Source organism: Columba livia, chromosome 1, assembly GCF_036013475.1.
Source record: "Columba livia isolate bColLiv1 breed racing homer chromosome 1, bColLiv1.pat.W.v2, whole genome shotgun sequence".
Lineage (NCBI taxonomy): Eukaryota > Metazoa > Chordata > Aves > Columbiformes > Columbidae > Columba > Columba livia.
This window is the reverse complement of record NC_088602.1, coordinates 204,999,555-205,025,026: the sequence shown is the minus strand read 5'-3', so window position 1 is coordinate 205,025,026 and position 25,472 is coordinate 204,999,555. Positions and strand designations below refer to the sequence as shown.

Here is a 25,472-nt window from a genome sequence, read left to right as displayed (position 1 = left end):
TAACAATGTATTCAAATTGTGGACTAGAAGCACCAGAATATAGTACCTGGTAGAGGCATAGCTAAGCAGCCTCTTGATACTGCATAAAACCCCTGGTGAAACATTGCAGGTATCCCAGTTACCTATTAAACAGTTTTTATTCTCTCTTGTTAATCAATAACTGAAGCAGTATTTACATTTTTCAGGCTTGTTGGAACACACAGTCAAGGATGACTGGTCACAGCAAATTACTATGATGTTATTAAGCATTTAGCCATTAACTCTCAGAGAAGGGAAAGTCTCATTACTTCACACACAAATACACAAGTTGAACTTAAAAAAGGATTTCAGCTGACTTGAGGAAGTGTGTTTTAACCAAGGGGATTTCTCCTTTAAGACAAACAGCGGAAAGTTTTATCCTGGTCCCAAGAAGTACCTGCCTACTGAGAGTTAATAATTTCATCTCTGTAAACTGAACGTACCTGGGGGCAAACTGAAGTCTTAGAGCACATTGTTTTTATTCCCTCACAGAACACAAAAGGTCCCTTCATGGGGAAGAATACTAAGAGTGGGTATTTCTAAATAAGTGAAATAGAATAAGGAAAAGCCTCAGGTCAGTTACAACAAAATTGGCAATCTGAGATTGAATCTGTTCCCTCTCTCACAGGAGAGACAAAAATCAGTGTTCAGAAGTGGAGAGACTACAGTGTCAGTGGCACCATCTACTGGTACCTGCATTTAGGTTAAATCAAACTAGGATTTTTGCTTTCTCCAAAAGCATTTCTTTCCTTGAGAAAGGGGGCAGATATTAAAAAACCCCACAGCATTGCTTTCTCTTCCTCATCTTCTACATTATGAAGCAAGATTCAGCATCAGGGATGAGTCAGTTACTCTCTGAAGCTCATGTTAAGCACCCTGAACCACAGTAAAACACCCCACTACTTCTGATTATTGTCATTTTGACCACACACCTTGGATAGAAATTTAGTTAACTGTGGATGTCTGGATCACATACCGCACACTTCAACGAAATATCTAAAAGCACTTAAAGAATTTCAAATGATAGTTTATTAAAATACTTTGCTCACTTACAGTCCTAATTCCAATCTCTCTAGAATGGGTGCACCCAAAATTTTATACCCGGAAAGAATGAAGGAGGCATTCTGTACAATTATTAACTGGGATTCTACCAGAAAGCTTAAAGAACGAAGTGACATAGCAAGAACTCCTGGCCTCACAAGCATAATCATAATCCAGATATATTCACAGGGCCTGAACAGGTACCAACTGCCACCCACACTGCTCTGCGGGAAGAGAACGATGCTGAGGAACTGGCACGCTATCAGATAAGCAATTTTTGCTTTTGTTTCTTAGCATGGCATCACTAACCTCAAACACATCCCTTGATCTTATCCTCAAATGAATGAGGCCACTGAGACACTGATAGGCCAAGTTCAATGAAACAAAAAGGTTCTTGCTACTGAGGATTCTCAGAATAAGAAGCTGAAAGAAAGCAGCTATACAGGAGGTTTCCATTTTTGACTTAAAATGCTCAGAACTATTTAACAGTCATGAAGCAACTAACTTCTGAATTAAGAATAGCTAATATTAATGCTAAAAATTTCCATATGATGAACAACAGATCTCTTGCTTAGTGAACTTGCAACCTCTTAAATCACCATAGATGTGAATGGCAAAAAAACAAGCAGCCACAACAGCCCCGATCTACTGTTCAGCATTTGTCTAGAACTGTTTAGAATTTAAGGCCTAAAAAGAGATTCAAAACTTCTCTTATTTAAGTTGGAAAAAAAAATTAAAAAAAAAAAAAAAAAATATCAAGAAAATTGCAGTGTGCAACTACATATACATAATGATATATATCTGCACAGGAAGATAATTCAGTCAGATAGCAAAGAATTACACATAAATGCCCTCAAGCTGCGAGCAGTATGGGTTAAATCACTGCACTGACACTTTAGTGCAAACTATGTAGTCCTGAATTAAAAGGCTCCAATGTAAATCTGAAAGCCACTTGTATACTAGCATTCAAAAATCTTTTTAAAAGCCTTTTTGTTCTGTTGGGCTGGAGGTTCGTATCACAGCTGAAAATGTAAATGTGTTCCATTCATAAGTATTCAACAGAGCAGTGCAATGATGTTGTATTCTAACACTAATCTACAGTCAGCTGAGGAAAAACTGACCTTTATTGTCAAATTAAGTTTTCTGTCTTAAAGAATCCTGCATTTGTCGCAATCTATCCAACCCCAGTGGGAGCAAGAAAGCTCCCTAGCAACACTACATAATGACCTTGATTTTACAGTGTCTGCTTCACTCCTCAAACACGAAACCCATTTTGTACTTTCTTGGTAAAATTGTTGTGCCTGTGCATCACCTAAAACTGATCTCTCAAGAGAAGAAACAGAACTTCTTCTGTTATTGAAATACGCTATTATGGCTGTCAACGCTTGAATAACATTATCTGATATGCTTGGAGACTAAACACGTTCGGAAAATATACTGCTCTATCTACATCCTATAAGGTCATTGTTCCTCTGAAGCTTTCACAAAAAAAACTAACAAAAGAACTCCCCAAGAACATAACCACAATGAGCTTTGTTCTCCCATGGGATCCTGGAGTTAGTAAGAACTAGCATGCAACAACAATGACAGAAGGTAAAGACAGACCATTATGGCTCAGAGAGAGATCTGAGAAGCAAAAAACATTGTTAACGCATAATATACAAAGCTTTGAAGCAGTGTATTAAATAATTTTCTAAATGAATTTGTAGTATTTTATAGCAGCTGTTAGCACTGTGTGCTATGCACACATCTAGAGTTTTTCCACAAGGTGTGCAACTGCTCCTTTACCAACTGCAGTAATAAAGCCAACTGAAATAGTAGGACAGGTTGCCTTTTAAAATCATCTGCATCTATGGGCAATTCAGGTGGTATTTTCATTGCAGCTCTTTGTAGTTCAGAGCAAGAAGCTCGCACAACATCTTGTTTCTTCTCTTTAGTAGCCCAGAAACGGGCATCAGTAACGCAGGCAAAACAACTAGCAGATACACACAACTGAGCTTAAGATCTTACAACTGGAAGCTGGAATATTCATTAGTCTAGTAGGTCTCAGAGCAGAGGTATTAAAATAAAGAATTGCACATGGAATGCTAATATTTCTTATCCTTAATTCTAACTAATATTTATAATTAAAGGACAGTGATCAGCTGAGCCATTCGCTTCAGCATTTGCTCCAACTATTAGAGAACAGAACCGTCAAAAAGATATAGTTGATCTCAGTCTTAAAGGGTCTCTTCTAACCAAAATGTTTCTATGATGCTATGATAGCACCTCCTTGAGCCAACCACACCATCTATACTGGTCTATCCAGTTCCAACAGAACTTTTTTTTTAAACTGTTATTTTAAAAACAAATCTGTGGGATAATGGAATTACCATTGGGAAGACAATGAACCGGTGATAATCTGCAGACTATACATGTTTTTAGCAACTGATCATAAAAAGCACATCCCCTTTTTTAAATGTCACAATACACTAGGAATTTAAGTTTTGCTTTCATGGTCTCTATGAAACCACACTGCTGAATTTACAAGCCATCAAGCTCTTGTCTGAAACTACCTCTTTTGCTTTGCATAATGTCAACAGGCCGTTATCGTCTAGCGTATTTCAGTGCATTATGCAAAGAAAATCATCCATCTTCAAAGAGGTTCCAAGAGTTAATGAACAATATGAGCAATATGGAATCTACCGCACCAGGAAGAAACACAGGGCAGTGGCACAAGTATTACTGTATGTTCACAGACCAAAGAAGCCACTTCCATTTGTACACAAACACAGAAAAATCTCTATTACAGTAGAGCTGAAGACAAAAGCCTAAATCATCCTGCTGATTTACATCGCTGTAGATGGTCTAGGTTGAGTGAAAAAGTTCTCAAATTGTGTCTTGATGCATTTTATGACCACCAGCAGGCTGACAGAAATGTTATTTCCTCCACACCATAAATCTGGGCTGAACAGCACCTTGATACATCTAACACAGAAGATATTCAAGCGTCTGTGACTGAAATATGAATTACTAACAAAGGCAGCAAAGTCTGCAAAGACTGAAGTGTCAAAATCATATTTTTTTATAGAAAAGAATACATGAGATACTGAAAGATTATGTGCACTTCTAATTGCAAAACTAATATAAAGTCGAGTTAATGCAGACACTCAGCAAACAAACCATTGGTTTACATACAGCTAAGAGTGCAGGGTTATTAGCACAGCAGATGGGATGTAGAAATAAGCTAGAATTAAGACTGAAAACATGATGCAAGAACTAAGTCTTGTTAATCCAAAGCAGTAGTCTATGCCAGCCTTGCTTATTCAAAGCAGTAGTTTACGCCAGTCTTGAGACAAAACGGACACCTAAACCATGTTTTCCCTCCAGTGTTAAAAGGGAATGGAATCAAAGTGGTGTGAACTCCAACAGGAAATCCAAGATGATGATGAAACACTTGAAAATAGAAGCGGCAACAAAACAACCTCTTGGGAGAAACAGGGCAAGGCGGAGCAAGAAAAGCGACTTCTTCATAATTGCACCTATTGAAGTTTCACCTATTTAAGGTACAAGCTTACCAGAGAAATATATTATTCTTCCGATGAATAACTTATCTCAATATTTGCAATAATTTCTGTAAGCCAGGCTCCTCCTGCAAGTGCAAGGACCTCTCTTATACAAAAAGAGAGACACAGAAAGAGGAAAAGTCTATATGGACAGGCAGATGGAACAAGCCAGGCTCAAACTCTTACCCTTGTTTTCTCTAAACTGTTAAGCCTAGAACCACCTCTGTTCCACAGCTATGTACAACACCAGAATTAACCTATCACAAGAAATCCTCCTTCCTATGCTATGTTATGCTCTAACTATTCATAGGTTTTTATATAAAAAGCTTAAGTCTTCCTGAATGAAATATATGCTCCTTTTTTGATAGAAGGTAGGTTTTGCTGTTGTTTTCATGGTTTAAAAAAGTCACAAAAAGATCCACTATGGACACACAATTACCAGAAAAGAGAAACTAGTTACTAAAAAAATTTACAATATGGCAAAATATAGTGCTGAATTGTTTGATTGTTAATCCTAAATATTTCTTTGGTGCTCTAGCATAAATCACTCCAGACATGCACATCAGGAATAAACAAATGCAACTAGCAATATGCACTGGTCTTCAGTATTTCAAACAGTTTAAAAATATGTACATATGTTAAGTTAAATAACCGAAGTGTGGATGCAGCTTGTTCCCGTTCAGCTCTTACCTTTGTCTAGGAACTATGAAAAGTGCTCGTACTAGTTTCCTTCTGTTAGCTTTTGTATTCATATTCATGCAAAAATCCATTGCTGCCTACAAAGAGAGAAGTCAATATAATACTTCACCTTCAACACAGCAGTTCTTTATTTAAAGCAATACAGCTTGCTTCTCAAAAGCATCTTTTACAGAGCTATTCCTGCCACACGCAGCCACTCTAAAAACAACCATAAAAAAATAAATCTTCATTTTTGTCTAGAATTCATAGTTAGAAATCACATCTGGTTACATGATTCTTTGGATCAACACGGGGAACAAAGCAGCTTTAGACAGACAGGGAGTAACTTGTCAGGGAGGGATGGGAAGGAAAAAGGCGAGTCTACTTCTAAAACAAACTAATATATAAGAGAATGGGCATACAAAACCAATATCGCATGGTATACACGCAATGGTTAAGTGAGGAAAAAAAACCTACTTCCCCTCCAGGTTAAAAATCAATTCAGATTCTCCTAGACTCCAAAGCTTCAAATCTTTATTTTTGATCAATCTGATCCAGCATTATAGCTTTTAAGAGCCGAAAGACTGTACCTTGTCTATGAGGTCTCTGTTGACACAGTTTGGAAGCTGCTGAAGAAAAGCATCTACTATAAGTTTCAAATGAGATCCAGTACTGGCTTCTTCATCCTCTTGTTCTAACAGAGAAAAATAAACAAGCAGCACACATCTTTTAGCTATGAAATATAACCATTTACAATCACATTCCCCGAACACAGTGCATTTGTAATGTTTATCTGTTAAAAATTCATCCACAGATTCAAAAATAAACACACATATAAAGATTAATACAAAATTTCATTTTTAATGCAAAAAAAAAATCCATTGATTGCCTACGCCAACAAAAGTCAGAAGTATCACCTTAAAAACTTGTTTTCATACTCAAGAAGTTCCCTACCTCCTAATATATATTGCCAGGAGTAACAATAAATATATATTCCTAGAATACTGTAGTAATTTCTTTAGGTGATAAAAGGAAGACCACAAGAAGGCTTTAACATAGGGAAAAATAATATGGAAAAAACCCCCACACAACATGAGAAAACCTCAATGTAGTTGTGGATTCTACTTTTTCTGTATGCTTGCCCTGCAAGAAGAATAGATTTTTTGGATCCAAAGTGTCCGTTAAGGCCATTCTTCCATCCAGTATTGTCGGGGATTGGCTCAAGGAGCACAGACATGAGTCCACCAAGCAACTGTACGAGCAGAGCCCATTTTAGTTGACATAAGTAGGCCTTAGTTAGCTTGTCTATTAGGCCGTGGGAAAGGGGGGAACGGAAAAGTACTAACTAAGGCAGGGTCAGGATATTTTTGAAGAGATAAGAGTCAGAAGAATGTGGGATGCGCATAGCTAGCTAAACCCAAGTAGGTGGAGTAAGTAAATGTGCTTAGCCTATTAGATAGAGACAAGTATGCATAATTATGGTATTTGGTATAAATGCACGCCATCTCGGGCAATAAAGTTGAAGTATGCTTTATCACTCATATTGGGTCGGCCGCATTTCTTCCTCCGTCCGCTCGGGTCTGGAACTCTGATGGGATTTCTCTCTGCACAGTATGTTCCTGACATCTTTTCACTTGAGGCTGTAAACACTAGAGACCAACTCAGTTCCTTCAGCTGTGCAGAAACCAGAGTACAGAACCATAAAGCGACAAGGATGGAGGGCTGATCAGGTAGCAACTGCAAGGCAAGTGACAACTTGTTTTCCAAGTAAATGCTTCCATGTAATCTGCACCATAGGAAGCAGTGACAGTGACCTCTATCTACTAATTGAGTCAGTAACATTACTCCAGACTGCAGGACAACTCTACCATTAAAATTCAGATTTGCTGGCCTAAACTATGAAGATCTCACCAGACCAATCCCCCTACAGCTTACCCTTTAATTGCAAAATATGCAGTATGCTTCAAATTTTTCCAGATTTTAGTAAGTTCTAGAGAAGAGTCCAGTTTCCACTGTAGCACCAACCAAATCAAAACCACAAACACCTGGAAAGAACCCTTCCTTGGCCAGAGCAGCACAAAAGAACACTGCTTCCTGAAAAAGGAACGTGATGTTTGGTTCCTTTCAGTTTGAGGATGTTCAGCAGTAACAAGAACAGCCAGGAGGTATTTGAAAGCAGCACAGACTTCAAAAAAGGTGATTATGGTAATGGTGAAATTGCAGCTAAATAAACGACAAAACCAAACTCGGTAAAGTCACTTTGTCTTCACAGGCTACACAGTAAGGTCAACCAGCAAAAAAGACTGAAGCTCCTTTTTCAAGTTAGTGGAAGGCAAAGAGAAAAACAAAGATCCTACGCTGCAGAATGTTTTTCCCTTCTTGGGTTTTTTTGGTTGGTTGGTTATTGGTTTGTTTTGTTTTTTGAGAAGACTGGGGAAGGTATCGAGCTCAAGTAGAAAAACACTAATAATTGTCCCAAGGAACGCTGCCTGCTACCCCATCTTGAAAATGCTAGAGATGAAAGCAGATGACATTGCCTCCTCTCACACGGGCAACTACAAGTCAGTAGAACAAGAGAGAAGGGCTCATTAAGAAAGGAGGGGGGGAAAAAAAAGGAAGATGTTCCAGCCTCAGACAAAAGAGGACCATGGAGTTTAAGGAACCCTGACTCCCTCATCACCCATTTTTCTGTTTTAAAATATACAGCCACACTTTCCTGCCCTCTTTTGTTTTCCCTTTTCCCGTACAGCCATTAGTTGTCTCACCTCAGTCTTCTATTCAAACTGACTCAATGTTCTCAAAATAAATTAAAAAATAAACCTTTGAGTTATTTTTCAAGACAATCCTTCAAGAAGCCCCGCTATCCCATTCAATTTAAATCTCTCTTCTTTCACTGGTCCTCTCCCTCACTGGAGAGCTACAGATATTTTCACGTTGTATTTCTAGGTATTTATTTCTCATCACAATATATGGATCCTTTAGAAATTGAAAGGGTTTTTTGCAGCACCTGTAGCAGGTTTGCAACTTAAAGAAAATGAAGCATTTTATAGCGACAGGAAATCAAATGGACAGAGCTTCCTTCTCTAAGGCAAACAACAATTCTAAGTGTGCAATTCATGGAACAAGTAGTTAATTTCATGCTTTTCACTTTGATCCTCTTGAGCTCCAGTCTTTCATCATCATATTTTAAAACTGCACTGCCCTCTTTTTTAAAAATTTAATACAAGTAGTAATGTATAACAATTATAGTTAGAATATTTGTAATAGTCTGTCCAGGTGCAGATCAAACAATGCAGTAAGATCATTGTAGACACTGAAAGAAAATTGTTTTCTTTTTAAACACCTTCATATTTAACCAGAGATGCATGCAATCCTGCAATTTTCAGCGACAAATTACGAGAAAACCCTAAGGACCTACAGTTGCTATTCCGCTGTGAGATGTGCACCTGTAATTAATTTGATCATGCAGGAGCCCTCACGTTCGGATGGTACAAACCAGTACTGTGAGCAAATTGTTGGCTGGATCCCCCTCTCTGCACAGCACTTAGGCATAAGCATAATGTTAAATATCTTATTGAATCAAAGCCTCACTGAGGAAAGTGTTCAGAATATAGTCTCACATATCATTCAAGTCCAGAAAAATATTTTTTAATGAAAATTTTTAGATCTTTTTAAAATTCCTGCTCTTCTGATAGGAATTTTGTTAGCTCTCTAAACAGTGTAGCAAAATTAACATGGTTGACTTAATACTCATCTTCTCCTTCCCCTCTACTCTGCCCTGGTGAGACCACATCTGGAATACTGTATCCAGTTCTGAGCCCCTCAGTTCCAGAAGGACAGGGAACTGCTGGAGAGAGTCCAGTGCAGGGCAACAAAGATGCTGAAGGGAGTGGAGCATCTCCCGTGTGAGGAAAGGCTGAGGGAGCTGGGGCTCTTTAGTCTGTAGGAGACTGAGGGGTGACTTTATTAATGTTTATAAATATAGAAAGGGTGAGAGTCACAAGGATGGAGCCAGGCTCTTCTCAGTGACAACCAATGATAGGACAAGGGGTAATGGGTGCAAACTGGAACACAAAAGGTTCCACTTAAATCTGAGAAGAAACTTCTTCATGGTGAGGATGACAGAGCCTGGAACAGGCTGCCCAGGGGGGTTGTGGAGTCTCCTTCTCTGCAGACATTCAAACCCGCCTGGATACCTTCCTGTGTAACCTCATCTGGGTGTTCCTGCTCCGGCAGGGGGATTGGATTGGATGAGCTTTCGAGGTCCCTTCCAACCCCTGACATTCTGTGATTATGTGATCTCTGCTGCTGACCAACCTCACAAAAATTGGCACTATGTATTAACATCAGGGTTCTCCTGCTCCAGGTACCCTTGATGGATTCCGTGCTGGTCACTCCTTACTTAACATCTTTGTCTCCATTCACACAGCTTCATTTTTAACATTTTACCTTCTCTTTTAAAAACAACCTCAAAACTCACTTCTTTCAGCATGTTTTCCGTCACTATTTTCAGCTCCGGTGCTATCTGCTCCCTCTCTTTTCCCTGAGCATATCGAAAATAAGAAAATTAAGATTCACTCAAAGTTAAAACAATAGAGAAACAAAATTAATTATCTGATTTCCTGCTAAACAAACCTCTTCAACTAAATCAACTTTTCTTTTACATGTCAATATCTTAAACTTAGCTGATTATAGACTCCAAAGTTTAAGAAAAAAGTACAGAAACAGGCACAGGAATGCTGTGAAGGACACTGTACCAGTGCAGACCTGCTTTAAAAACACACACTTTGGAAAACTGCCTTGTCTCCCTCGTATTTGGGCAGGGGTGAAAAGACTGAAGAGAAGTGACAGCCTAACCACCAGGAGGAGATGCAGAAATAACAAGAACTACACAGCACCCATTGCCTGACTGGAATGTCTACCCTATTTATCCTACTTTTCCCTCTATAATTTACTTATTCCCTCTGTCAATGAAATCTACCACCCCAGATTATCACAATAACTAAAGCTACATTTTTTCATCTTGGATCTTTCATCAAGCTGGATGGGGCTCTGAACACGTAGTTGAAGATGTCCATGCTCATTGCAGGGCTGTGGGACCAGATGAGCTTAAAAGGTCCCTTCCAGTCCAAATTATTTGATTCTATGATCTGAGACCCTGCTGCACCTCATGCATCCTCTCTTTTTATACTAAAGGCCCATCTCGACCTCCGAAGACTCTGGTTTATGTTTGTATTAATAATAGTGTCATAATACAGTGGTTTTATTCTTTGCTGGCTTTGAACAAAATATTGCTGCTAACTCACCTGAAGTATTGACACACAAAAATTCAGTACATATGTAAAAAGTTAAAGCTGTATTTTGCAGCCAAAAGACACCTAATTTTCCTAATTCAGAACTTAAGTGAATTTTACTTAAGATAAAGGCTGAAAAAAACAACCCACAAACTAACCCTGCCAATTCACTAGATGGAATCACATGAAAGAACTCGAAACAATATCTAAATCCAGATTTTTTGTTAATTCTGTGTATCTGGTGCTACCAACTAGAGGTATTCAGAATTACACACACACCTCCCGCTCAAAAAAAACAAACACCATTGCGTTTCTCTATGTGTTTCAAGTGAAGTAACATGCACTGCTAATTTATAGCCTAGTTTTCCAGCAAAACAAATATTTGGCAATCATATCTGTTTTAATTGTCTTCATTAATTTATGAAGCTATTTGTCAACATCAAATAAAATTGACAAAGGTATAGAATTTGCAATGACACTAAGTTTCCACACATTTCACAAAAGCTAAACTAATAAGCAAAGACAATCATGAAGCAACAGGTCTCTAAGAAAAAGCCTACACTGTGAGCCAAATGACATTACCTTCACACGGCAGAAAGTAAAAGGCTTTTTCCAAGGGCTGGCTGTTTAATGATAAAAAATAAACCCCATTCTGACATACTTCAAACATACTCCCACCACTCAGATGGGAGTACACTTAATGCTCAAGGAATAGCTAGTTTAAAAACAGAACAGTATTGATGGTTAATAATTTATATTATATTGTATTTATATATATTGTACTTATGTAATATATATTATATTCTTTATATTATGACAAAACAGGCATTGTCTTCCTTTTACTACCAGAAGCATGATCATCAGTCCGTTCTGTGACACTGTACACACTCCAACTGGCATTGCTTCCCACTGAGCTAGAACTAGAGACTGCATCTCCGGTAATTCCCCCCTCACAACCCCAGGATGTCACTCATCTTACTAAGCCTTGTCTTTTTATCTGGAATAAACTCCATCCTCCTATCAAGTCAAGAATCCCTTCAAAAAAACAGACAGGAAGGAAATATCCACATTCCTTTAGATGTCTAATTACAAAGTGGGTTTTGGTCTATCTAGCAGGCTATGACCAATCCAAAATTAAATGCTCTTTTCTCCTTTTTTTGCCAAGTGAATATCTACATGTACTTCCCTTATAGAGAGCTGGAACCAAGCTCTTCACTGTTTTGTTTGATATATCTGACTGGAGGATAACTCACTAAAGGGGAATGTCCCACAATTAAAACCTAACAACCAACTTAACGAGCTAATGACTACTCAAAGAAGAATATAAATGGAAATGAAAATTTATTCCCAAAAGGGTATGGCTCTTTCCAACCTGTCTGGGTAAAGAAAGGAAAAACCTAAGGAAATACTACATAGATTTATCCTGACAGTTTTTCTTTCAAAAGGAGTCTGAAACAGTCTGAATCCAGAGCTAATTTCTTTGAACTTGTGAGGAATCCCAGACCAGCACAGCCCCAAGATCAATTTCAGCCCAACTAACTTTAGGTACACAAGAGAGTCACCCCATTTAAGGACCCACATGCCCTAAAATCTCTATTATCAGCTGGGAGACTGGCACTTTGAGGAGCTGTACAAGCTACTCAATGCCCAAACCCACAGACCCATGCACCAGCTCAGTTAGACAAACCTACACTTCAAACACCGACACAGTCTTTGCCACGGCCTGAACTTCCTTGTTTTGATGTGAACCCCAAAGTTTTGGTTTTAACTTCTTAGCTTTTAAAGCCCAATGCAGTTTCAAGCAAGATGAGATTATAGATTTACTACATCAGGTAGGATTTTCACTTTTAAGCCACAGAATCTCCAGCCAGGGGATTCTAGATGTGGTTTGGTTTTTTTTACCATATCCTAGACATACAACAAGTTTTCTGCTTCAGAAATGAAAGAAAAGAATCTGCATTGGTCCCTGGAAATCCAAAGCAGCAAAACCGTCGTGTCTTACAAATTGAGCTCAAAGAAAGCAAGTCAGTTGCCACTCTATGAATTGGCTCTTAACACCTGATGTTGCTTTTCCAACTATTCAGTACCACTGAAAGAGACACTTGTAACTCATCAGAAAATCTTCAGAAACATTTTGCTGCTGTTTTCCCTAGTAAAACTAACACAGCTAGATTTTCGTTGATGCCATTTGTAGCCCTTTATACACAGAGGTTAGAACTCCTAGATTCTGCTATGTAAAGCCATGACATCAAAAGAAAAGTCCTTAATGATTAACAAAACAGAAAGAGCTGGATCTTAGATTTCAAGAGAACTTAAAAACAGAAAATATTTTATTAGTACCCGAACTGGATTTGATGAGAAAAATCATTTAATGTACTGAAGTCTACATACTTCTTTCTAGGCACTTTTCAGACACTGCATTCATATTTAGTTTTAAAAGCTGTACGAAGAAATCTGTATTTTTCACTACCTAAACCTCCATATAATGCTTTCCACTTGTATCTGAATGTCGTTATAAATGGATTTTTGACAATTCTAACCATTTCCAGCTACTAAAGCTTTATAAATAGTTCTCCCTGTAGTAGCTCTATCTCCTGACTAAAAACCATCAAGGTAAAAAAACAAAACACCATCAGAAAAGAACAAAGAATTCCTAAACCAAATTATTTTTACCTTGCTCATCAAGAAGCTTTTTGGTAAGATCTTCTGCCTCATCTCCACAGTCTAACTCCAGTGGATCATCATTAATATCCAGGTTCTCCAGCTCCAACTCCAAATCCTCACTCCCAGGTGCTTCCTTGTTATCTTTGGCATCTTTGGAATCTATTTAAAAGTATAAATATTAAATTATTACATACAGTCGTGATTATAATACAGCAAGATTCACATTACTATTGATATTAAATTAAATCAAATTACATTGCATTTAGTTTTTTTTCCTTCCTTAAATACCAAACCCAGATATGATCCCTTTCCCACATAGTTCCTTCCCTTAAAAGAAAAATAATCATCCAAACTGATGCACTGTCCTGATCACCACAAATTATTTAATTAGAGACTCACTACTTATATCGAATTGACATATTTGTTGGACAAAATATGTTAAAAAAATACTCATCTAAGCATTCTACCTCTTGATTCATCTTTGTTGGAATCCTTGTTCTGGGAACATTTCTCATTGTCTTTAAACAAAATTGCTGGTACAAAAGCCTTTAAGTCGATGAGATTCTCATAGAAGTTTCTAGCATCTTCGTCTTCCCAGATACCCCCCTCCAGGTCATATTCTCCAGGCTTTCCTGGTGTGAAAATATCAATACCAGGTCCATGTTCTGCAAAAACAGTGAAATTATAAGAGTTATTCGCACAAATATTTCACCATCTAAAGGGGGTCACTTTAAAAGACTAAAAAAAAGATACTTTTAGAAACGTGTTAACCTCTTTATTACTACCACTGTTTTCACTTAAATATTGCAATATATACTTTAAAGTGCTTTCAACAACCCAATCTTACATGTATCAATAAGCTATCTTGAAATAGTAAATTTGGCATTGATAGAAAACACAAGACAGTATCAGAGTGAAAGAACAAGTAAAATCAAGCAGCACATGGTGTGGTGTTAGAAAGGAAAGCTATTACAGATTTTAACCACATTAGCATAAAAAGTAATTTGAACATGACGAAATGTACCTTGTTGCCTTTAAAGAACAGAACTGTGAAAGCAATGATTTTAAATTTAGAGGTATTCAAGAAATACAGCTTTTTTTAAGCTCAAGATCACTTCAGACAATAGGTACACTCGCGATTTCAACAACATCTCTAAACCTCAAATTTGAGCTTCATTACAGCATCGAATAGCTCTGCCAGTTAAATGCTGGAATTCTCCTCAGTAGGTCAGAAAGCCACCTCGTGACTTGTCTGGCTCATAACATCATGACCCAAAATATACTTCAAATTCATTTTTTAACAATATCAGGTTTTAAAACTCTAACATATACACTTGATTAAGTATTAAAAAGTGCATTACATTAGATATAAAACATTCCAATTTTCCATTTGTTCCTGTAACACCAGAAACAAATCTAAAGAGATATTACTTAATTTACCATAACTGCACAGTTACAATAGTTATGGTTATAGGTTAAATTTCATTACTTTAATAAAAAAAACTCTATGTACTATTCATTTTTTAATATCCTTAAGGGGAAAAAGCTACATAAAATAAATCAATGGGAAGAACACATCAGTAAGAGGGCTTGGTGAGCTTTCCCACCACATCCAGCACATTGTCTATTCGCTTTAGCAGGTTGCCTACCCTCAGGTGTTGGTTTCTCTTGGGGAAGGTCAGGCATATTTTCATCCAAAAGATCAGCTAGAGACTGAGAATTTGCCAACAGCTTCTGATACGACATTGCAAATTCCTCATATTGCTTGTGTCGATCTTCACTCAGCTCTCCTTTGGAGTGAAGAATTCGCCTGCAAAAAATCAAAGTTACAGTTAAGATGACATTTTTCCTGAACTACTGCTGAACTACTACCAATTTCTCCAGGCAAAGCTAACCTTCCCTCTTCAGGGGAGCTGTGAGAACTTTAGTTTAGACCACAACAGCAAAAGTACTATTTTCTTCCAAACAACCAAACTGAACTACCAACTTCAATGTCATTGAGGGTATTACAGTCACAGAAGCTCAAGCTTCAATGTCCAAAGAGAAAGGCTTATTTTTTTGCCATGATTGTCCTGTAACAGTCCTACACTATGAGACAAGACTTTTGTAGTATATGAAAACATTCAGCTTGCATGAAAGCTGGAAAAAGTTGCTTTGCATATGTAACAATACATTTCAGAGTTCTTCAAATAATTACATGGGCAATCATCACCAGGTGGCTCAAACAAAGTTGCACATTAAAACCAAGCCACTAATTTTCCAGCAAACCAAGTTAATTCAAGGCTATTAGTCCAAATTAAGAGCAATTACCTTTGCTTTTTCTGTTGTTTGTTGTTTTCTTTTATGAAGCTATCCATACTTATTTTAAATTCTCATTTTTAAAATTGAAATCTGTTGCCAAAAGCAACTTGTATTTGAAGGAAAGTAATTGCTGCTTATGAATGCACAGTAAAGCAATTTCAGGATTACATGCAGAACAGTACAAATCAATTTTCTTACCAAACTACAATTAAGGACATCTTGGATTTTAAACAAAAAAATACCAAGAACTTTCAGTAGTTTGAACCAAATACACAGAACAAGGTAATCTCTGCCATTTTGCCATGTGTGCATGATCCAGTCTGCATTAACAGGTCTGATATGGAAAAGGAACAGTCGGTTCTTTACCAGAAAGGGACACCTTGGGCCAGCAGAGCTCTTTGGAGGCCTGCTACAGCAAAGGTACAAACAGACTCAGATCAAACATGGACTTTTAAAGGGAAGCTGACAAAAGGAGCTCACCTGGAAAGCTTCTAATTTGTTTTACAGTAGCCTGAATAATGCTAGTAACACTGGTGAACTAGCTGTAACCACTGACACTGCACCCCGCACAGATACCAAAGCATCAGAAAATAACATTTGAAACAAGGTGCAAACGTCATAATTCCTAAAGCATGTTGTACCACTACATTATCATTAGGCTTTTATTAAGCAATAAGTATAAAATCACATTCTTCCTAAAAGAACCAAACATTTTATGACATAAAAATTATAAAACATTTAAGGAATGTAAATGGAGGGATATCAATCTTGGCTCTTGTCAGTTCCAGGTTAACTGTAAAACAAGTCATATTTGTACACAACACTTCACAGGGCGAGCAACAAAATCCCTTACGCCTATTGACAACCAAAACTTGACACAGGTTTCTTCCTAGATGGCCAGAAGCAGGAACTCTGGTAAAAGTTCCATTTCTTGTTCCTCTTACAGAAAAAGACCTATATAACACGTATTACCTGCTGCTACAACGGAGAGCAAGAAAAATAACCACTGACAATTTTTAAAGTATGGAAGTTCAGTCTGGATTCAGGAAATGTGTTAAGTGTGAATTCATAGCCTTTCCATGAAGACAGCTATTCATTAGGCATGTATTTTAAGTTTAAAATATATCATCAGTGTCAGTGCAGTGAAGCTATGTGCTAGTACTAAAAAAACAAAACCAAAAAAGTGCTTTAACAAAAGTACAAGAGTTTCAGTTCTCATTTTCAGTTCCCAAAAGACAAGCGTTAACAAATTTGAGCAAGCTAAGGCATAGCAAGCAAACTTTAAAAAGCACAATTTGGTTTTGAATACTATTAGAAGTACAGCATACAGTACTTAATCTTACTTTGTGTCTCTTCTGAATTCTACAAAGCCCCACAAGTTCAGCAGATCTTAAAAACATTCTTAATTTAGACAAGTTTCTTCTATGTCTAATGCTCATTTTCAAAAACTCGCACTAGTATTTTGGAATCAAGTTGTTTTCTTCCAACGATAGCCTGCACAGATTTTGCTGTGCCCTTAGCTGAGTAACCAAGAACCATCAGGTTCTATTGTCAAAGTGTAACTCGAGGTAGTTTTCCTAATTATCCACTTGCAGAAACCCTTCTGTCTAATAATGCTTTAATTTTACCTAAATGATTCAACCAGTAATATTAAAGCACTGTTATGGTTATCATATCAATTTTCAATTAACTCAACCAGTTGGTACAGCTTGAATTATTTCACAGTCGCTCTTCTGACAAAGAAAAATTAAAGACAAAGTATCATAATGTAAACACAAGACACTGTTGATACACAAGAGGAAACGGCTCACTCTGCCTGTTCATTTCATTGGTTCTGGAACAACAGTGGGAAAAAGAGCTGTTGCTATTAGCAAAGTGGATCAGGTTCAAATACACAAAGGAGTGTTCTTCCCAACAGGATTATTGCTTAAAAAAAACCAACCATGTAATCACTTTCCCAAAATCCACAATTTAGGAAGATTTCTATTAATATTCACAGATTTCCCACTAGGCACACGTCTCTGACCTCATGCCTTGCACTTCCATAGAGTACAAATGCCAAGCATCTGTCTTTGTTACAGACATGTTCTAAGCAAATAAAATTAGGCAGTAAAGTTTTTTGATATCTTGTTTCTTTAACAAAACTTATTCCCCAACTTCCATTAAGCAGTTAAACACCTGAAAGTCCAAATAGAAGTAAATAATAGAATTATCTTAGCCCAGTGATAAATTACAGTTCTTTGCACGCCTTCCCCAAAACAAAGCTTTGCACACAAGTTCATAGGGATAGTTCAGATGATAAGGTGCATAGGGAGGTCTCAGGTCTGACCTACTCAGGCTCAATGATGAGGTCAGACCAGGCTGCTCAGAGTTTTATTCAGTCATTTTTACCCAGCTATGCAAGTAAATATTAAATTATATTTCCCTCCCCCAGATCACTTCTGTTCTTTTATCTTCATGGTTTCTTAACATTCTTCATATCACTTGGAAATGTTTTTCACTCAATTTGCTATAGTACAGACTTTGTATCACTCAGACATTGAAATCCCAGCCAAAACCCATGTGCCTAGAACCAATTATCATTGTGAAAACTATAAAAATTTATATTTGTTAACTTTAAACAAACAACAACTAAGTCAATAACACACTTTAAAGTAATAAGGTATTTGTAGAAATAATGATAGCTCTGAAGTCAGTTTATGATCCTGTGAAATACAACCCTTAACTGACCAAGGCACGATATGCACTAGCACAATTGATCCAACTTTGAACATCAAATTTTAATGTATTCCAAGCACACACGTGGCTCCAGACCGATGTTCAGCCCTTCAGTTGAAACCTGTGCCTACACATAGGAACACGTTCATTTCTATCTGCTTGGAACGCTTCCAAAAGGATTTAGGAACAACCGTGTTTTAAGACCAGCAGTTAGGTTTAGGCTGGATCGAATAACGACGATTCAGGATGCTTTAAAAGCAAACAATTATTAAACAATGTGGTCCTGGTAAAAATTAAATTAGTCAGACCTTAGAGGTGTGTATATTCATACCACTCAATATTAGTATTTCATATAGACATTTAGTAGGATTTAAATCAAATTATCTATACCCTCCAACAATATATAAAATTTGCCCACATTAAAGTGTAAGGGACACCTTATTAATCTAACCTAATTTTTCCTCCATACCAGTACAGTAAAAAAGTAAACAAGTCAAAGCCATTGTGGCATATGCTCTGTTAGATATATGTGGGTGGAAAGGAAGAAATCAGATTGTGCCAACTGAAAAAGGACAGTACCAGCTGGGAAAGAAGCATTACTCTGAAGCTGCTAAAGGAGCATCACCAAACTAATAAAGAGAATTAAAGATAAAGGTCAACCTCCATTTGTTTTAAATATATTCAAAGAGTCTGTCTGGTTTTTGCTTTTAAGTATTCAGAGCAAATTTATAACTTTTTTCAGATGTATTGCAGAATACACATTTTCTACACACTGCTAACAGACACTGCTTACAAACATTGGAAGAAATTTGGGCATTTCATAAATAAAAAGCAACACTTAAATGTCACCTGTTTTGTCTTTCAATATTTTGTAGCTCCCTGTGGTCCCTTTTCAGGTGTTTGGTCAAAGACGTAAAGTATTCCTTCAACAAATTCTGGAAGGGCTGTTGTTTCTCTGGGCTAATTATCTCACTAGGAGGAAAGCTCAAGTTAAACTTCTCTGCAACAGTTTTTACTCTCCTTGGTACCAAACCAGCAATGTCGTCTCCACAGTGCCGACAAAAGCTGATAACCACAGAAACATGAGTGTGGGATTCTCGATCAGCGTTAATAATATTTTTAAGCTGCTCATAGATTAAAGACAGACCTTCCTTGTCAGTGAAAATTCCAACTATTGTCAATTCTGCAATGAAACGCAAATCAGTTCTCAACTTGGTAATGTTGGGAGTCTTCTCTTCTTTCCTTGCTTCAAAATGTTTTTTCCAAGCCTGAAGTAATAAAGGAGCAAAATCAGCATAACGCTGGTGAAAGAGGGAACACAAGTGCACAGCGCAGTTCACATCTGATATTTTCAGTTTGGCTTCCACAATAGAAGCTACTGCTTCTGCGATGTATTTGCTTAAATTCAGGCTATTAAAGTCGTGGGACAAGGAGTCCCTTTGTTGCTCTGTAATGGTTTTTAGCTTCTTAACAAAAGCCGTGTTCTTCTTCAGACTGGAATCTAGTCTGCTGAAGAAGTTTTCCTCAGGGCGATTGTCTGGTGCATTCTGGTTTTTGCTGCGAAGCTCTTTTCTTGCCTGATGGCGCTCCCAAGCCTCCTGATGGAGCTGATGTGCTTCCTCTTTTTCTCTAAGAGAAATAAAAATTAGTCATTTTCATTACAGAACCTTACTTTTAGGCAAACAGTTCAAAAGGGAAAAAAAAAGTCATAGTTGGAAACCTTCCAGTAGTTCTAAGCCCAATTTCCCCTTAGTACTCTAGTTTAAAATATTTAATAAATTAATCCTAGAAAGCTGAAGCATCTGCTTCATAAATTACTGTTTATTTTTTATGCAGCAAAAGGCAAGTACTACTTGTTACAGAACAAATTTTCTCAAAATATTTCTATGCAGAACATACTAATCCAAACAGACTTAGAAAATATAAAATTTAATTTACTCCAGGTGGAGATGAAGTTCTTACAGAAGAATACAATTTTCATCAGGTTAATGTACTACACAGTTAAGGGAAATCTCTTTTTTTCTCAGACTACCAAAATTATAGAGAAAATTTTAAATAGATTAAATACATCTGTCCCAGCTAGAACTAGGCTACAACATTGTCTTGGTCTTAAAAAGTGACATATTTCAAATACAAGAATGTCTGGAATCTTGGCTTCTTTCTTGGTTTAAAAATGCTGTATTCAACACTGTAGCACCTTCTGATAACATACTACGAAACATTGTCTTGGTAATATTACATATTAAATTGCCAGGTTACATTCTATGTGTGTCTTCGAGGTACCAAATGTCCATAGTTGATCAAAAGAAATGACAGCCATCCCTCACAGTGGATTTGCTCCCCTTATGGTCTGTGGACCTGTTAGAGCCTGTACTCCCAATTTCATTACACTAACACTTCTCCATCTTAAAAGAAGCTTGTGCTCCTTTATTCAAGTATAATTGTGCATTACATAGTCATCACGTGGAGAACACTATCAAAAACTTGTATTATTAACTCACATAAAGTGAAAGAGGTTAAAGGTGAAATCTCAACTATGTAGAAGTCATAAAGCATACTCAGCTAGGCATGTAAAATTTATAATAAGTTTTATGTAATGTTATAAGTAACTTGAACAGTTAATCTCTTATAATTATGCCCACGATCCTGATAGCAAGACTCCAGCATTTGGCACAATTAGTACCATTAAAAGGCAACTCACTTCAACTGAGCAGCTTCTTCCTCTTGTTTCTTTTTCTCTTCCTCCTCTTGTTTCTTTTTCTCCTCTTCTTCAAGTTTCTTTTTTTCTTCTTCGTCTTTCTTCTTTTGCTCTTCTTCTGCCTTTACTTTATCCTCTTCTTTTTTCTTCCGCTCCTTGTCTTCTTTTTTTCTTTTATCCTCTTCCAGTTTTTTCTTTTTATCTTCAGGAACCTTTAAACTCTCTCTCTTAATGCCAACCTTGACATCATCTTTTGGCTTCTCCCTGGTGCTCACTGGTCGCCTTTCACTAAATTCTTTCTCTTTGTTATTTAAAGAAGATTCTTTTTCTTCCATATTTGCTGGCTTTTTGCGCTCAGCTGGCATTGTGTTACCCAGGCAAGTCTGTAGAATCACAAGAAAATAAGTACTTTTAATTTGTTGTTGATATATTAGTCACTTTCACAGCCCACCCATACTCAACTTGGTTCTTCATTAAGATAACTCACAAATGCCTGACTCATCAGAATAAAATACAGATTTAAGGTAAGCTTTCTTGAACTAACAACAGATAAAAACCAAGCATTTTGTTATAGTGTTATACTGAGAAGTTGTCTTCAGCATGAAGTGTGAAGTACAAGTTTCTACATGCAGAGGAACACAAGATCTTGTAACATAAACAAAAGTTCATCGGAAAAAAAAAATCCAAGACTGATGAAAGCAAAGTATCCGTAACTTAAATATCTGATTCATCAGCAAGCACCTGCACCTCACTGACCTTCCTACAGATCTCCTAAGAATACTCCTCTTTCTACTACCTCTACTTAGGAACATAGGATAATACAGGTTAGATGGGACCTCAAGTGGTTCAACCTCCTGCTCAAAGTAGGGCCAGCTATGAGGTCGGACAAGATGATTCCAGGCTCCAGTTCTGAAAACTGTCAGGGAATGAGACTACACAACCTCTCCAGTCAACCTGTTCCAGGCACTGACTGTCCTCCTTGTGACGAGGCTTCACCTTGTTCCTCTCTTTCCTCACCCCTCCCAAGATGTCCCACTCATCTCAAGCACTCTGTATAGCACAAGAACCAGCTGGAAGAGTGCGCTGTGCTGACTATGACGTACACATAACCTCCCTGCCAGAGGAATAAACTCTAAACTTTAGTTTCATTTGGCTAAGGATCCAAAAGCTAACATACACTGAAGAAGATCCATCTGGGACATGAAAATTCAAATTCAATAATAAGTTTATTAATCTTTTCTCACTCTGAATCCACATAGGAAATTCCATCAATTTGAGACAGCTAAACTATCTCTCCCACCATTTTTAACAAAAGGGGCATGAAAGAAAAGCTTTTCACATTTAAACATCACCATATTATCATACTAGTAATATTAGGTCCATTACAACATTGCATGAGACTCTCCAATAATTGTATTAAAAAGTTTTTCATCAAGAGGTCTACTAAACAAAAAGCCCCACATTCATTAAAAATACATTAATTTAAAAAAATTATTAGATTCTGAAATATCATAAATTGGAACTATGTTAAAAAACAAAACAACAACAACAACAAAAAAACACAACCACCAACACACAAAAAAAAAAACCAAACACAACTCATTGGGAAAAGAGGGTTCTTTCATTAAAGAAGTGCTGGAAAGACATGTCACAATTCCAATACTTCAGCTTTTATCTTGGTCCCCCACCTGTTGTTAACAGGGCAATTCAATTACAATTGGGGAAAAAAAAAAACACAACAGCTAAACATGACTTTTAACAACATGATCACTTACCAAAATCATTACACTTCTCAAAGTCTTATTAATTTTAGGAACTCACAATTCTGTTTTAAAGCTGTATCTGACACTTCCTTGTATAAAAACAAAACAAATAAGATGGGATAAAAAGAAAAAGTATGGAGCACAATCAGGCACATTGTGATTCTGACCACAAGGCAGTATTATTATAACTGTTCTTACCCCATGAACACTAGTGACCAAAAAACCCCAACAATCTAGTTGATAATAGATTTCTGTTCTGTATCACAGAACACACATGTTGCTGTACTCCTGACTACCTGCTACATAGCTCCTTATCTCACAAACCCCTCGGACTGTACAGCCAGGTTGTTTATATCCACCAAGCACTGATGGCAGGAGACAGCACGGCTGCTTCCTCCCAGCTCTACAGAGACTGATTCACTGCTCCGCACAGTGTCAGCCAACTGCACAGACAAAACACAACTGTCTGCTGTCAGTGTCCGGGAGTTAGACTCGATGATCCTTGTGGGTCCCTTCCAACTCAGGACATTCTATGATTCTGTGATTCGCTGAGCGTGTGTTACAGCCCTTCCCTCAGCAAGAATGTTCATTTAAACCCTGTTACTTCTCCTCCGCTGTCAGCTATCACAAGATCTGTGGAAAGTTTATACCTTCAAAACATGCATCTAATTTGACTGAAACTGGCTGAAATGTTCAAACGCTGTGGGAAGGAAAGAAAAATGGAAACAGGCAGCAGGCTCGCCTGGGTCTCACTTCCATAGGCAATAAGGCTTGAGATATACGTTTTGGTCCAGATTAATGGAATGGTAAGGAAACAATAAAAGAAACTTTCATTAAAAATCATTAAGAAAAAATTAAGAGAACTTCTATTTAATACCTAGGGTGGATGTAAATGCACTGATGAAAAGGCAAGATAATGACATGAACTTCATAAGTCAATAGATAGGAAGAACTGGTGCTCACAGCTGAAAATTAGAACGGGCACAGAAGACAAGTATTCTGTATGGTTTTGGACTCTCGGCAGTCCATTTCTGTAGTGACATTTAGATGTTTCAACACTTTCTCAGTTCCATCACGTACAGATGCTATTTTTCCAAATAAAGTGATTTCTCTTATTTTTTGACTATTTGACCTATCCTAAATCATTCTCAGTTAAGAAATTTTTTATTTTAACTGAATTTCTACTTTTTTTTTTATACCAATCTCAGAATTTTAAAAACTGGGTTCATGGTACTCTAGGCTCAGAAATTTAAGGAACGGGTCTTGAAATATGCAGGGAACATCTAAAAGAAAGCATCTGTGTACTTATTCTCAAAGAAACCAAAAATTCATAAACGTTATTCAGGTTCATTAATATAGCCACTACTCAGAATAAAAGGATAAACGTCAGCACCTCAGCCTGACATGCTTAAATCCTCTCAAATCAATAAAATAGCCTATTCTTGAAGACTGCAGTACCATGAATCGGAATCTCAATCCTTGCAAAGGCAAGTATGGGAGAAAGAAATACAGCCTTACTGAACTACAAATATAGAGATTTTTCAAGTTCTTTTTTTATGGCTACTGTAAATTAAATTGATCACATAAACAATCATTTATGCAGCTGTTCTATTAAAAGAGAGGTAAGGGAGATAAAGAATGTAGGCAAGATGTCCCACTTCTGACCTGCTGAATAACCTCTGATCAACAAACTTCTTTATCTCGTAACCCACTAGAAAATTAAGTTTCAATAATTAAAATGCAACTGAGACTTCTCTTAAAGTAAGAGAAGGACTGTAAGAAAATACCATGGTCAATGAGAAGAAAATAAACTTAGGCGCAAGTTTTGAAAGACGAGACACAGAACAAGACAGGGAATTATAGTGCAAAGAATCCCCTGCACATAGCGGCAGGGAGGGCAGGACCTCACCAGTCGGGCAGTTTTACTTTCGATTCAATATCTCTCTGAGAAAGTGTTTTGCTGTCAGAGCTGCAGGAACAGTCTTTTCACTGAGGAGGGGGGGGAAACACACACACACAAAAAGAGGCCTACAGACAACTCGCGAAATATACGCGGAGCAAAAGGCGATATGGCCAACAACCCTCTTTGCTTCCTCCGGGACGGCCCCACACTTGTCAATGTAGGCAGGTTCTACAACAACCCGGCCGCCTCCTTGGGCTCTGCCTTCCCCTTTGGCACCGCAAGCCGGAGAAGGAAAATAAAACATAAACAAAAACCAGCCACCTGCCCCTCTCCCTGTCACCGCCTCCCCGTGCCCCGCGGGCACGCTCACCCCAGCCCTTCCTCCTCCTCCTTCTCCTCCTCACTCTCACAGGCCGCTCTGCCCCGGGACGCCTCAGCCCTGAGGAACCCGCTCCCCCCAGGCCTTCCTCCCCACACACCACGGCGCCGCCTCACCCTCCGAACCGCCCTCCCGACCGTCCTCCCCAACCGGCCGGTAGCCCCGCCGCTCCCCCCGCCTCGGGCCCGCTACCTCCGCCCGGTGCAGACATCGGCCCGGCCTCCCCGACAGCAGCAGCGACACCTACTCCGCCGCCGCCCCCTTCTCGGCGCGCGAGGCCCCCTCGCTCTTCTCCCCTCACACCGCCCGCCGCGCTCCCTGCCGGGGCGCCCGCCCCGCTGCCTGACGACAGCACCGCCCCGGGCTCGCCTGCGACGCCCGCCTCGCGACGCCCAAGCGCGATAGTTAGGGCGGCGCCGACTAATCGCGCCGTCGCCGCGGCTCCAGATGGCTCGGCGATCGGCTCTTCC

The 25,472-nt window shown here is 38.2% G+C and overlaps 1 protein-coding gene and 1 long non-coding RNA gene across 5 annotated transcripts in view; one reads left to right on the top strand and one right to left on the bottom strand.

Moving 5' to 3' along the window:
• The window catches only part of UPF2 (UPF2 regulator of nonsense mediated mRNA decay), a 57,917-nt gene extending 32,504 nt beyond the window's left edge, over nt 1-25,413 (bottom strand). The window contains exons 1-9 of one of the 4 annotated variants that reach the window (XM_065050123.1): nt 25,195-25,413; nt 20,961-21,340; nt 19,109-19,888; nt 14,890-15,050; nt 13,708-13,905; nt 13,250-13,399; nt 9,763-9,825; nt 5,873-5,976; nt 5,295-5,380 (exon numbers count right to left, since the gene is read on the bottom strand). In XM_065050123.1, coding sequence (XP_064906195.1) covers nt 5,295-5,380; nt 5,873-5,976; nt 9,763-9,825; nt 13,250-13,399; nt 13,708-13,905; nt 14,890-15,050; nt 19,109-19,888; nt 20,961-21,322 — 1,904 coding nt within the window. In that variant the 5' untranslated portion in view covers nt 21,323-21,340; nt 25,195-25,413. Of the gene's footprint in view, nt 1-5,294; nt 5,381-5,872; nt 5,977-9,762; nt 9,826-13,249; nt 13,400-13,707; nt 13,906-14,889; nt 15,051-19,108; nt 19,889-20,960; nt 21,341-25,194 lie in introns of those variants that run through there. The other 3 variants (XM_065050124.1, XM_021298216.2, XM_005510293.4) reach the window with 3 other exon arrangements.
• LOC135578323 (uncharacterized) overlaps nt 1-25,472 on the top strand; it is a 262,971-nt gene that overhangs the window by 183,327 nt on the left and 54,172 nt on the right. The window lies entirely within an intron of this gene.